At 40.2% G+C, this 14,296-nt stretch overlaps 1 protein-coding gene across 1 annotated transcript in view; it reads left to right on the top strand.

Annotated features, from left to right (window-relative positions):
* The window catches only part of ptprfa (protein tyrosine phosphatase receptor type Fa), a 351,241-nt gene extending 346,649 nt beyond the window's left edge, over window positions 1–4,592 (top strand). The window contains exon 27 of the mRNA XM_047374177.1: window positions 801–4,592. Within this exon, the coding sequence (XP_047230133.1) occupies window positions 801–869 (69 nt within the window). The 3' untranslated portion in view covers window positions 870–4,592. The remainder of the gene's footprint in view (window positions 1–800) is intronic.
* The last annotated feature ends 9,704 nt before the right edge of the window (window positions 4,593–14,296 follow it).

Genomic DNA, 14,296 nt, shown 5'->3' with positions numbered 1-14,296 from the left:
CAAGATGATTCTTCTTATGACCATATTCTCTGCTGTTTTCATTTTGATTATAAAGATTTTATAACGCTTTTTCTGGGTACAGTTGATTTACGCTGTGAGAAAGTCACTGTTTACTAAAATTTCTATAGATAACTCATTTAGTGTGACCTACCCAGTAAATTTGGCAGGGTAACGTACTTTGGTACAACATAAGGTTATATGGTGCAAAAGAAATTTTCTGACCAAAGTACAGAATGATATAGTCAAGACAAACACCTTGTGCTCAGTGTGTAAAAAGAAAAAAATGAAGTGTAATGTAAGTTTAAATTTTTACTCAGAAAGTTCAGGTTAAAGGCTGGTTGTGAGTCAGTAATCTAACTTAAAATTAATCTATGATAATTTTGTTGCTTTATTAGTCTTCAGAATTTTGTAAAATGCACTTGAAATGCATCCTTGTTTGAGTTAAATTCTTTTTCCCAAGTGGTCATTTACCAAGATCTCACAGGACAGCTTGTTTTTGGGTGTTTTCTAATACATATACATGATGTTCAAGCTGTGCCTGTAATAAATCTCAAACTACAAAAGCAGCCAACAGCTCCATGTGCCACACAAGATTCCCCTTTTTTCCACTTGAGCACCTGCCCCCCCAAAATGTTTGTGCATGTCGCTGCTCATAATACTAGATAATTGTATGTATGATGCTTGTATATATATTTCAATGTGCAAGCTGCAGTAACAGCATGTTACTGAACTAAATGTGCCTTTAATTTATTGCCCTATTACTAATTTAGTTTTGGTTAATTATTTTTTTTTTTCTGTAGGAGCAGTACCACATGTGCTACCTGGCAGCAATGGAGTACCTAGGAAGCTGTGATGTTTATGCAATGTAACCCTACCTATAAACACACTCAGTAGAAGGTTGGAGCCAAAGCCAAACCAAACAATTGGTCTCTGTAGCTTGATAAGGAAGGGGTGAGGACATAACCACTGCAGGAGAAAGAAGATCATCACTTGTCATGGACTGGTGCTGGAAAGCCATTGTATCAATGCCTTCCCTAAGACAACCCTGAATCCCTGAATGTGTATATATATATAATATGATAGATATCTTACACTAAACAGAAAGAATCCTTGACATCATGCCATGCACAGGATCCAGTGCACTGCGCAACCCAGTGCACCACGCTTAAGACAGAAGCAAGTGTCTCAGACTTATCCTTAATTGCAGCCCTGGAGAAAGCAACTGCCAAGGGCTGTTTCGACATTTATGACAGCTTTGGCCCGCTGGGAAAGGCAACAGGCTGGGGTGGGTTTGCTTGTCGCCCCCCAGCTCAGCCGTCTTGTGTTGGGGTTTATTCCGGTAGATGAGACGGTTGCATCTCTGCTCCTTCGGGTCAGGGAGAGGTCTCTGACAGTTGTTTTGGCCTACGGGCCGAGCAGTGGTGCAAAGTACCGGGCCTACTTGGCGTCCCTGTCGAGGGTGCAGGACAGTGCCCCTCTCGAGGACTCCATCATTCTGCTGGGGGACTACAACACCCATGTGGAAAATGATAGTGACACCTGAAGGGGTGTCATTGGCAGGCCCAATCGTTGAGTGACGGTCTGCTGGGAACATCTGGCAGAGCCCTCGACTAGGAGTGTATTCAACTCCCACCTCCAGGAGAGCTTTGACCAGATTTGGGAAGAGTTTGGACACATAGAGTGGACTATGTTCTCCACCTCTATTGTCGATGCTGCTGCGGCGGCAATCCCCAAACCCGGTGGTGGACACCGGCAGGAAAGGATTACCATCAAACTGAAGAATTTCTATTGGCTCAACTCAAGACTTGCATGCCTTGACTTCCAACTTGTTTTAATTGTACTAACCCAATATTGGATAAACAAATTATACTAGTGGGGAATCTTAGAATAGTTTGAATCATAATATTGTTTTATCTCTTACAATGTTAACAGCTGTTGTGCAAATAGTTTCAACCAGAAGGACTTTTGAAAGGAACAAAGACAAACTGTTTATGCTACTTTTCATCCATTGGACAGCATCTGTTTCCTTATATTTTTGTCTTGAAACATTGTGGGAGGATGCAACAATTAATCCAGAATAACTTTATGTATTTTCTGTTTAATTTCATGACCAAAATCAACTCTGCAGCTGTACAGTTATGAACACACATCTGTAACTGAGCAAGTTACTTCTGTCCACTGTGGTATCAGCAACTAGGGATAGTTCATTTGGACTTGAAAATTGAAAATATTTTGTGGTATTTATTTGCAATAATGACATCTAGTCAGACCTCTGCAAACACAACAACTTGTCCTAAAAATAAATCTACTCATCATCAAATAAGCAACTTCATTTCAGCACATTAAGTAGAGAAATTGTTCTACTAAACAGCACGCAATAATTGTATTCCATCACCTCAGAGGGAATATTTTTTCCATGAACATGTGTAGTTCATTAGCATCGCCTATTAGGTAAATAGTATGTGTCAGTGTTGTATTGTCACATTTGTATGGTGCGGTATCAGTGCCAAAATTAAGACTATTGCGCACCCAGTGGTGGCTACTTCCTTGTTGCCTCCAAGGAACTTTACAACAGTCAAGACATTTACTGTGTCTTTAATTGGGATATTGGAAATTGAACGAAGCCCACATTTCTTAACAGCCATTAGTTCACACTTGTTCACATTTAGGTAAAGACCAGAAGCGTCAGAAAATACTTTAATTACTTCAAGTGCCAGAGGGACTTCAAAAGAATTCTTTAAGAAGATTATTGTATCATCAGCCAATTGACTGATGATGATTCCTCTGTCCAGAGTTGACATTCCTTCCAACTGGCTATTTCTAATAAGATTATCTAATAGTTGAGTTGACAACAAGAATAAATAAGGGGAAATGGGACACCCCTATTGTTTTCCACATTTTACATCAAATCTTGGTGATGTTCCATTCTTTAGTTTCATTTAGCTATTTCCATTATTATATAAAGTTTTAATTACACTGCAGAAAAAGTTACCAAAGCCCAATATGTTATGGTTTTAAAGATAAATTTGTGTTCAATTGAATCAATTGCTCCAGGAAAAGGATAAAATGTTCAATATTGATCAAATCTGGGTAGTCTAATATGTCATTCACAAGCCTAATGTGTCTATTTCTTAAAAAGCCTCATTGTGTTTCCTCAATGACGTTATTCAAAACTAATTTTAATCGCTTAGTAATTAGAATGTGGCTAGGATTTTTTAATCATTATTTAGTAGACCAATGGGACACCAATTGTCAATAAATAACAAGTCCTTCTTTGGATTAGGGATGAGAGTAATCAACCCTTGAGTTAAAGTGGGAAGGAGGGTACCCTTAATTATACTTTCATTATTTACTCCCAATAAGAAGGAAGCTAGTTCTTTGGAGAATAATTTATAAAATTATAATAGCAAGCCATCTGTTCCAGGTGATTTATTGTTCTTCAGGCTCTCAGCTGAATCTAGTACTTCTTTTAAAGTGATGGGGCGATTGCCAAATCCTCGGTTATCTGCACTGACTTGCTTAGTGTCTGTCAAATATTTTAGAAACTTGTTAGCATTATTATCCCAGTATTTGGAGCAGTACAAATCTTTATAAAAGCTGGAGCAGAGATTGGCAAGCTGGTTGCATCGTTTAGCACAGCATTATCTATAAGGAGTTGACATTTTTCCAATTTAAAGAAATAGGCAGAGTTTTGCGCACCCTCCTCTATCCACTGCCTTGGATCTGATAGATCTAATATAGACAACATCAACTTGATAAAGTTTATCTAATTTGGTTTGGTACTGAGATAGTTTGTCTCTCTCTGCAGTTGACATTTTATCAGGAGAAATAGAGGAGATGGCAGGTATCTAAGAAATCACGCTTGCTTTATCAGATCGTTTTTGCTTTGCAAGATCGCTGCAATATTTCCTAAAACAATTGCCTAGTTAAAACTTTAGCAATTATATACTTCTTCAGCCGTAGCCTCATTCCATAACATTTGTATCAACTTCTTGACCTTAAGTCTGACTGTCTCATGAGATAAAATAGAACTATTTTTATAAGTGTCCAGTATGAAATATGTGGACGACTGGAGGATGGGATCAAAGAAATGTTGATTTGAATTGCTTTGTGATCAGTCAAAGAATTTCAACATTTGTGCTATCTTTTAGATTACTTGAAATTAGCCAAAAATATATTCTAGATTGTCTAGATCTTGATTATTGCTCCAAGTAAAACTTTGGACAGAGCGGTTATTTTTCTCTCCAGATGTCTACCACGTCAAATTTTTGTATGATTATTTTTAAATTTGCATTGGCACTAGTGCGAATTCCTGCTGGCCAACTATCTATTGTATCGTCCAAAGTTATATTAAAATCCCCCCCCCAAAGACCAGGTAAGCATCAGAAAATTTGGCCAGCCAGTATTGAATCTTGTTTTCTACCTCATTAAGCAAATTATTACCATCATGCATTGTGTTGTAGCCATGAAAGTTAACAGTTATAAAATGAACATTATGAACATGAAGAACTTGACAAATATAATGATCATTCCTGTCGCTTTCTGTGTGTAAAACAGTACCTGTAAAAATATTTTTAAATGTGCAAACCCCAGCTGAGTGTTGTGAAGCATGTGAGAAATAAGCAGTTTTCTGACTGAGATCTCCAAAAGTGTGTATCATTAGAAACAGTGTAAGTCTCCTGAAAAAAAAACAAATCAGCTTTACATTGCTTGGTGAACAAAACTAGAGCCTTGCATTTTAGATTATTCCTTAAACCCCTGGAATTAAGTGAAACAACAGATAAAGACATAAAATGAACCGAGTCAGCTAAAAAGCTTTGACAGTGAGAACTTTGGTAAGTGATGGAAAAGCAGCATCATTATGAGAATTAAACACACAGGTGGCTTATATAAAGCCAAAGAGACTCTTAAAAGAGGGCACAGATGTCATCACTAACAGTGTATAGAATAACAGCAAAAAGTCTTAGACTCTTTTCATTATTTGACCTTAATCTGTTAGAGGAATCTCCTTTCTATCAATGAAGGCACGCCACCCACAAAGTAAGCACCCTTCAAAGCTTTTCGAGCTTCATTCACAAAGGGCCATAGCTTCATCCTGGCTTCTCAGTCGGCTTTGCAGAGATCTTTAATGAAACAAAGATATTTGTTTTTGAGGTAGGAAGAGTTCTTAGCTGCAGCCTATACTGCTGCTCTGTGCACGTGGGAGAAGAACTGCATTATGATGCTCCTGGTGCTGTTAGGATTTATCCCAACACAATACACAGTGTCAATAACTTCTGAGAGTCTCTCAGCATCCTAAGGCAACAGCGCCTGACAAATTTGGATCACTTCTCTGCGTACATCCTTTCACGCACTCCGACACACCGTGTAACTTCAGGTTCCACCATCAAGAGAATCTTTCCATATGTGTGATTCGTGACTCCAGTGTACTAATATGTTTCTTTTCTCCATCCAGGGCCAGTTCAGGCTGTGAGACTTTACCCTTCACTTCGCTCATTTGGTTGCAGAGTTTCCACGTTTCCTCTCAAACTTGTTATCTGCACTGTGTTGTCCTGAATCAGGGATTTCAGCTCGTCTGACCTGCTGCTTATTAGCTTTCGAAAAAGTAGCAACAATGTCTGCGCTAGCTCTATCACTTTTAGCTTTCTTGACATAAGGTTTCTCATGAGTAACGGGCAGTGGAGGGACAATTTCTTCATCCATCAGAGAGAGCCTTGGGGTGGCAGAGCCAGTGGCATAATCAGGACAGGTATCGATTAGAGCGTTGGAAACAGCACCAACATCTGGCCCTGCAGACTTCCCCGAACGTTTTCTCTTTCCACTTGAACTCAACATATTTTACAAAAGCTGTTTCTGAAGTTGACGTAAACAAGTTAGAGTACAACTGTACTTAAAATAAGAGGAATTTGTGCCGTTCAAAGGCTGCCTGTGTATGTAAATATTCCATTTGAAAGCTGCTCTCACAATCATGACCGTTCACAGCGCCATCTTGGAAACTCCGCAAGGGGCTGCATCATGCGAAGGCCGTATTTTAGCCTGATTACGTTACAGTGATGCAACAAAAGTAGTCCAAATTCATATGCTCCTCTAAATGCGGCCTGTCACTACCTGATCAGTCTCGGAAGCATGATCCGTACCACCACCTAATTTGTGCGTGCGCAAACAGAATTACTTCCGCATCGCTGTTGAATGCGTTTTAGTCATTGAAATAGTACTGAAAATAAGTATTTCCATCCCTTATTATAACAGTGTGCTATATTATATCCTGTAATTAGTTTTAATATAACATATATAATACACATTTTGATATTAAAATGCACCTCTATAAAGCAAACATATTTATGATATTAAATTATTACTTGCTATTAAAAGGACCTACTTTCCTAGACAATGCTATAATTCACTTAATAATAATTGTCATTATTTTGGTCGAAAAATATATTTTAGTGGGAAAATTGTTTATTGGACTTATTGATTGAACATTAACATATTTACGCTGTTAATGCACCCTCTGTAGTCTCCCTCTTGTGGCCAGGCACCCCCTTAGAGATAGGGTGAGGAGCTCGGCCATTCAGGAGGAGCTTACAGTAGGACCCTGCTCCTCTACATCGAGAGGAGCCAGTTGAGGTGGCTCGGACATCTACAGGTCCTTCTCAAAATATTAGCATATTGTGATAAAGTTCATTATTTTCCATAATGTCATGATGAAAATTTAACATTCATATATTTTAGATTCATTGCACACTAACTGAAATATTTCAGGTCTTTTATTGTCTTAATACGGATGATTTTGGCATACAGCTCATAAAAACCCAAAATTCCTATCTCACAAAATTAGCATATTTCATCCGACCAATAAAAGAAAAGTGTTTTTAATACAAAAAACGTCAACCTTCAAATAATCATGTACAGTTATGCACTCAATACTTGGTCGGGAATCCTTTTGCAGAAATGACAGCTTCAATGCGGCGTGGCATGGAGGCAATCAGCCTGTGGCACTGCTGAGGTCTTATGGAGGCCCAGGATGCTTCGATAGCGGCCTTTAGCTCATCCGGAGTGTTGGGTCTTGAGTCTCTCAACGTTCTCTTCACAATATCCCACAGATTCTCTATGGGGTTCAGGTCAGGAGAGTTGGCAGGCCAATTGAGTACAGTGATACCATGGTCAGTAAACCATTTACCAGTGGTTTTGGCACTGTGAGCAGGTGCCAGGTCGTGCTGAAAAATGAAATCTTCATCTCCATAAATCTTTTCAGCAGATGGAAGCATGAAGTGCTCCAAAATCTCCTGATAGCTAGCTGCATTGACCCTGCCCTTGATAAAACACAGTGGACCAACACCAGCAGCTGACACGGCACCCCAGACCATCACTGACTGTGGGTACTTGACACTGGACTTCTGGCATTTTGGCATTTCCTTCTCCCCAGTCTTCCTCCAGACTCTGGCACCTTGATTTCCGAATGACATGCAGAATTTGCTTTCATCCGAAAAAAGTACTTTGGACCACTGAGCAACAGTCCAGTGCTGCTTCTCTGTAGCCCAGGTCAGGCGCTTCTGCCGCTGTTTCTGGTTCAAAAGTGGCTTGACCTGGGGAATGCGGCACCTGTAGCCCATTTCCTGCACACGCCTGTGCACGGTGGCTGTGGATGTTTCTACTCCAGACTCAGTCCACTGCTTCCGCAGGTCCCCCAAGGTCTGGAATCGGCCCTTCTCCACAATCTTTCTCAGGGTCCGGTCACCTCTTCTCATTGTGCAGCGTTTTCTGCCACACCTTTTCCTTCCCACAGACTTCCCACTGAGGTGCCTTGATACAGCACTCTGGGAACAGCCTATTCGTTCAGAAATTTCTTTCTGTGTCTTACCCTCTTGCTTGAGGGTGTCAATAATGGCCTTCTGGACAGCAGTCAGGTCGGCAGTCTTACCCATGATTGGGGTTTTGAGTGATGAACCAGGCTGGGAGTTTTAAAGGCCTCAGGAATCTTTTGCAGGTGTTTAGAGTTAACTCATTGATTCAGATGATTAGGTTCATAGCTCGTTCAGAGACCCTTTTAATGATATGATAATTTTGTGAGATAGGAATTTTGGGTTTTCATGAGCTGTATGCCAAAATCATCTGTATTAAGACAATAAAAGACCTGAAATATTTCAGTTAGTGTGAAATGAATCTAAAATATATGAATGTTAAATTTTCATCATGACATTATGGAAAATAATGAACTTTATCACAATATGCTAATATTTTGAGAAGGACCTGTATACCTCCTGGACGCCTTTCTTGGGAGGTGGCACAGGGGGCAGCCCAGGACACGCTGGAGGGACTATGTCTCTTGGCCGATTCGCGTTTCCCCATCAGATACAGTTTCCACACCGTCTGCGCGTCGCTCACGCGGCAAAAAAGGCGCGTGCTTGTTCAGCGCTCGTAACCAGCGCGACGTGCTTGCGTCGCAGGCTCAAACAAATGCGAAGCTGTCCCACTTTTTTGATGATAGATTGAGAAACGCCCACTTCGTCTGCAGAGACCCCTACTTGTGCTTGCGCCGCATAAATAGATAGATAGATAGATAGATAGATAGATAGATAGATAGATAGATAGATAGATAGATAGATAGATAGATAGATAGATAGATAGATAGATAGATAGATAGATAGATAGATAGATAGATAGATAGATAGAGAGATAGATAGAATACACTACCAATAAAAAGTTTTAGATACACTTTTGCAGTTAATGGATGTCTTTGTTTTCATTTCTATTTACGTCGTAGATTCTCACCAAAGGCAACAAAACTATAAATGAACACGTGGCATTATTTAGTGAACAAAAAGTGTGAAATAACTACAGAAATTTTTATATTTCAGATTCTTTAAAATAGCTCTGATTACTGCTTTGCTCTCTTAGCATTCTCTCCATGAGCTTCATGAGGTGGTCACCAAAAATGGTTTTCCAAGCCTTGAAAGAACTTCCTAGAGGTTAATTGAGAAACGGCCTAAGGTTAATATTTCAGTCATGACAGCAAAGGGTGGCTACTATATGAACTGACTCATTTACATGAACATCTGCATGTTTACTGAATTATGCACAAGTAGAATCATTATGAGATTGTATTCAAATGTCACTACAGATTATTTAAACTGTATTTATTTGTTTGTGTGTTTTTAATTTCCATCTTAGCTAGTACATTCTCATCCAGGAGTAGTAGTGAGGACTAGTGATGACAACTTTGTATTTATGCTGTTTTGAAGGCAAAGGGTGGTCACACCAAATATTGATTTGATTTAGATTTTTCTTTTGTTCATTCACTGCATTTTGTTGATTGATGAAAATAAATGAATAACATTTCCATTTTTGAAAGCATTCTTTGTTTACAGCATTTTTCACACCTGTCTAAAACTTTTGCACAGTAAATATATACACACACACATCTATCTATCTATCTATCTATCTATCTATCTATCTATCTATCTATCTATCTATCTATCTATCTATCTATCTATCTATCTATCTATCTATCTATCTATCTATCTATCTATCTATCTATCTATCTATCTATCTATCTATCTATCTATCTATCTATCTATCTATCTATCTATCTATCTATCTATCTATCTATCTATTGTTGTGAAAGCTAACAGTTACGAGCAGGAGATCTACAGACACAATGGAAGCTCGGCTTCCTCCCACAGTCCAAAGACATGCCTGTTAGGTTAATTGGTTTCTCTAAATTGCCCTTAGGTGTATGAATGAGTGTGTGCATGGTTATATGTGTGTTGCCCTGCGATGGACTGGCGACCTGTCCAGGGTGTACCCCGCCTCTCGCCCATATACTGCTGGAGATAGGCACCAGCGCCCCCGTGACCCACTATGGAATAAGCGGTAGAAAATGACTGACTGATGATGACTGACTATATATATATATATATATATACACACACACATACACGTTTCCCCTTGTGTTAAACTGGGTGATATGAATGGTGCCATCTCTTTGAAATAGTAGAATCATCACTTGGACTTGAATATTAGTTTATAAAAACATGGCTGTTTTTGCCCAATAGTGTCCCCTAACTTAACATTATGTTTTCTCTCCCTTGCCTATTAGAAATGAATGATCACACCTTTTACCACAACAGTAAAATTTTTATACATACTTTGAATTGTACCAGATAATACAGGTCCTTCTCAAAATATTAGCATATTGTGATAAAGTTCATTATTTTCCATAATGTCATGATGAAAATTTAACATTCATGTATTTTAGATTCATTGCACACTAACTGAAATATTTCAAGTCTTTTATTGTCTTAATACGGATGATTTTGGCATACAGCTCATGAAAACCCAAAATTCCTATCTCACAAAATTAGCATATCATTAAAAGGGTCTCTGAACGAGCTATGAACCTAATCATCTGAATCAACGAGTTAACTCTAAACACCTGCAAAAGATTCCTGAGGCCTTTAAAACTCCCAGCCTGGTTCATCACTCAAAACCCCAATCATGGGTAAGACTGCCGACCTGACTGCTGTCCAGAAGGCCACCATTGACACCCTCAAGCAAGAGGGTAAGACACAGAAAAAATTTCCGAACGAATAGGCCGTTCCCAGAGTGCTGTATCAAGGCACCTCAGTGGGAAGTCTGTGGGAAGGAAAAAGTGTGGCAGAAAACGCTGCACAACGAGAAGAGGTGACCGGACACTGAGGAAGATTGTGGAGAAGGGCCGATTCCAGACCTTGGGGGACCTGCGGAAGCAGTGGACTGAGTCCGGAGTAGAAACATCCAGAGCCACCGTGCACAGGCGTGTGCAGGAAATGGGCTACAGGTGCAGCATTCCCCAGGTAAAGCCACTTTTGAACCAGAAACAGCGGCAGAAGCGCCTGACCTGGACTACGGAGAAGCAGCACTGGACTGTTGCTCAGTGGTCCAAAGTACTTTTTTCGGATGAAAGCAAATTCTGCATGTCATTCGGAAATCAAGGTGCCAGAGTCTGGAGGAAGACTGGGGAGAAGGAAATGCCAAAATGCCAGAAGTCCAGTGTCAAGTACCCACAGTCAGTGATGGTCTGGGGTGCCGTGTCAGCTGCTGGTGTTGGTCCACTATGTTTTATTAAGGGCAGGGTCAATGCAGCTAGCTATTAGGAGATTTTGGAGCACTTCATGCTTCCATCTGCTGAAAAGCTTTATGGAGATGAAGATTTCATTTTTCAGCACGACCTGGCACCTGCTCACAGTGCCAAAACCACTGGTAAATGGTTTACTGACCATGGTATCACTGTGCTCAATTGGCCTGCCAACTCTCCTGACCTGAACCCCATAGAGAATCTGTGGGATATTGTGAAGAGAACGTTGAGAGACTCAAGACCCAACACTCTGGATGAGCTAAAGGCCGCTATCGAAGCATCCTGGGCCTCCATAAGACCTCAGCAGTGCCACAGGCTGATTGCCTCCATGCCACGCCGCATTGAAGCAGTCATTTCTGCCAAAGGATTCCCGACCAAGTATTGAGTGCATAACTGTACATGATTATTTGAAGGTTGACGTTTTTTGTATTAAAAACACTTTTCTTTTATTGGTCGGCTGAAATATGCTAATTTTGTGAGATAGGAATTTTGGGTTTTCATGAGCTGTATGCCAAAATCATCCGTATTAAGACAATAAAAGACCTGAAATATTTCAGTTAGTCTGCAATGAATCTAAAATATATGAATGTTAAATTTTCATCATTACATCATGGAAAATAATGAACTTTATCACAATATGCTAATATTTTGAGAAGGACCGGTATATCATGCCCAACAGCATTTACTGCTTTACTACCCATACAGCCAGCATTTACTGCTTACAGCTGCTGGAGAACATCCTGACTGTCTTCCAGCCTGAACCCCGCTGTGACCTCTCTCTCCTTGCGGTCCACAATACATGATATATTTCAGTTTTATGCATACACGTGCAAAATGAACACATAGTATGAAACTAAATGATTTTAATTCTCAACATTTGGTAAAATATATTCATTTAGTTCTGCTAACACATCTAAATACCTTAGGTACGTAAGTCTTAAATTCTTGATTTTCTTTTCACCCAAGGTATGCTTTGTGGTAAAATGGATGAGTACCATTTGCTTAGTTTGCTTAGCTAGTAATTTGAGTAACATTCTTGTTTTTGGTTTTGCCATACTTCATCTTCTGTTTGCAAACATTTACTATCCCAGGTTTGTTTATGTTTTGCATTGTTACAGATTATTTGACTTAACATCTTGGTTAGAAATAAGTTTGATAAGTTTTGTTAATATATTTTGTTTAAAACTTACATGTGGCTGCTTGTGGTTTTACTGCTTACCTGTGTTCCAGGAACTAAAGGAGGAGGTGCGGCCTAACTTCCTGTATTTGTAGGTTTCAGGGAAGTGATGTCATAGGATGGACCAGGTGAAGAGGGGGAAGAAAACTGTTAAATTATTAAGTTAACTTTAGGGTTTTATTTGTCTTAGTTTTGATGTGTTTAGTGTGAGGTTATAATGGTTAAACATTAAACACGGGTTCGTCGCTAGTAATAAGTAGCTTCAGCTTCAGCTTCCATTTGAGCTAATTGTGTCTGAAAGGCATGATGGTATTTAAGCAGATCAAGATAGAAGTTCAAGAGGAGAGGAACAAGAATAGCTGAGCACACAATAGACCCGATAAAGGCTGAGGTTCTTCCTAGTTCCAGTAATGTTGCTAAGCTACAGAACGAAGAACACTTGAACCATTGTTTTCTAAGAGTGTTCCTGAGTCAACTCAAGTGGAAGGAAGATGGGAAGGGTTTGTGGTTAAGGGTGATTTGTTGTATCGCCGCAGCCAGATTGGTGATCAGTTGGTGATCCCACAGAGTTTAAGATCTACAGTCCTGAAAATGAATCATTCTATTCCTTGGGCAGGACATTTGGGGCAATCTAAAACAGTTTCTAGAATGTTCGCCAGGTTTTATTGGCCCCAACAGTTCAGTGATACAGTACAATACTGTAAGGTGTGTCCACAGTGTCAGTTAACAACTCCAGGTAGAAAAGCAGATCGGGCCCCACTTATCACTATGCCCATCATTAATACACCCTTTTCACACATTGCGATGGGCATAGTTGGCCCTTTAGAACGAAGTAAAGCAGGTCATAAGTACATACTTGTAGTTTGTGGCTATGCCACAAAATATCCTGAAGCTTATCCCTAAAAGAAAATAAAGGCTCGCCAGATTGTTAATTGTCTTATTCAGTTATTTTCTAGAGTGGGAATTCCAAAAGAAATCATCACTGATCAGGGCACCAATTTCACATCTAAGTTACCTAAAGAAGTGTACAGCTTGTTAGGAATTCAAGGGGTCAAGACCAGCCCCTATCATCCACAGACTGATGGATTGTGGAGAGATTTAATAAGACCTTGAAATCCATGCTTAGGAAGTTCATTGAGCTCCGACTGCTGGAAGGCGTGGTAAGGCGTATTCGTCACTTCCTGTTTTCGCTGTTGCACTCGGTGGATTGTTTTGAGTGTGTAGGCTCTCTCGTTTGATCTGATTTCTCTCTACTGTGATATCTCTTACTTGTTCTAATACATAAGCACGTTAAAACACATACTTTCTGTACTTGCATTTAACGTTTGGGGACCCTCCGTGTCTTACATGGTTTTTCTAGTGGTGGTAGGGGGTCGCTAGCTTAGCGTTAGCTTTAGCTCCACCATGACTACCCATTCTGCTGTGTCTCTCTCTGAGTCTCCTCCTCTCTCCTGCTCTCTCTGTCAGATGTTCAGTACGTGTAATAAATGTAGCATTTTTGTAGCTTTGGAGGCGAGGGTGTCGGAATTGGAGCCCCGGCTCCGCGCTGTTGAAAAACCAGCAGATAGCCGAGGCCCCTTAGCCACCGAAGGTAGCTCCCCGTAGCAGTCCTTCAGCAGAGCCTGCGTAGCCGGGGCCTCAGGCCGGCTGGGTGACAGTACGTAGAAAGTATAGTCCTAGATCCCAGCCCACAGGTCACCACCAAGTTTGCCAAAACAATGTCAGACGCCATAATTTTCTCTGGTCCCCTCCCTGATCTGACCAGTGACGACATGTTTAGCTGCATGCTGTCATTCAACCGCTGGCTGTCTAGATGGTGTCCAGAAAACGATGTGGGCTACATTGATAATTGGTGAACATTTTGGGAAAAACCTGGTCTGATCCAGAGAGATGGCATCCATCCCACTTTGGATGGAGCAGCTCTTCTTTCTAGGAATCTGGCTGAAATTATTAGTTCTCCAAAACTCTGACAACCCTGGGTTCAGACCAGGAAGTAGTTTAAC

This window comes from Girardinichthys multiradiatus, chromosome 9, assembly GCF_021462225.1.
Source record: "Girardinichthys multiradiatus isolate DD_20200921_A chromosome 9, DD_fGirMul_XY1, whole genome shotgun sequence".
In the NCBI taxonomy this organism is placed as follows: Eukaryota; Metazoa; Chordata; class Actinopteri; order Cyprinodontiformes; family Goodeidae; genus Girardinichthys; species Girardinichthys multiradiatus.
The sequence above is the reverse complement of the archived record's forward strand: the minus strand, read 5'-3'. Positions and strand labels throughout refer to the sequence as shown.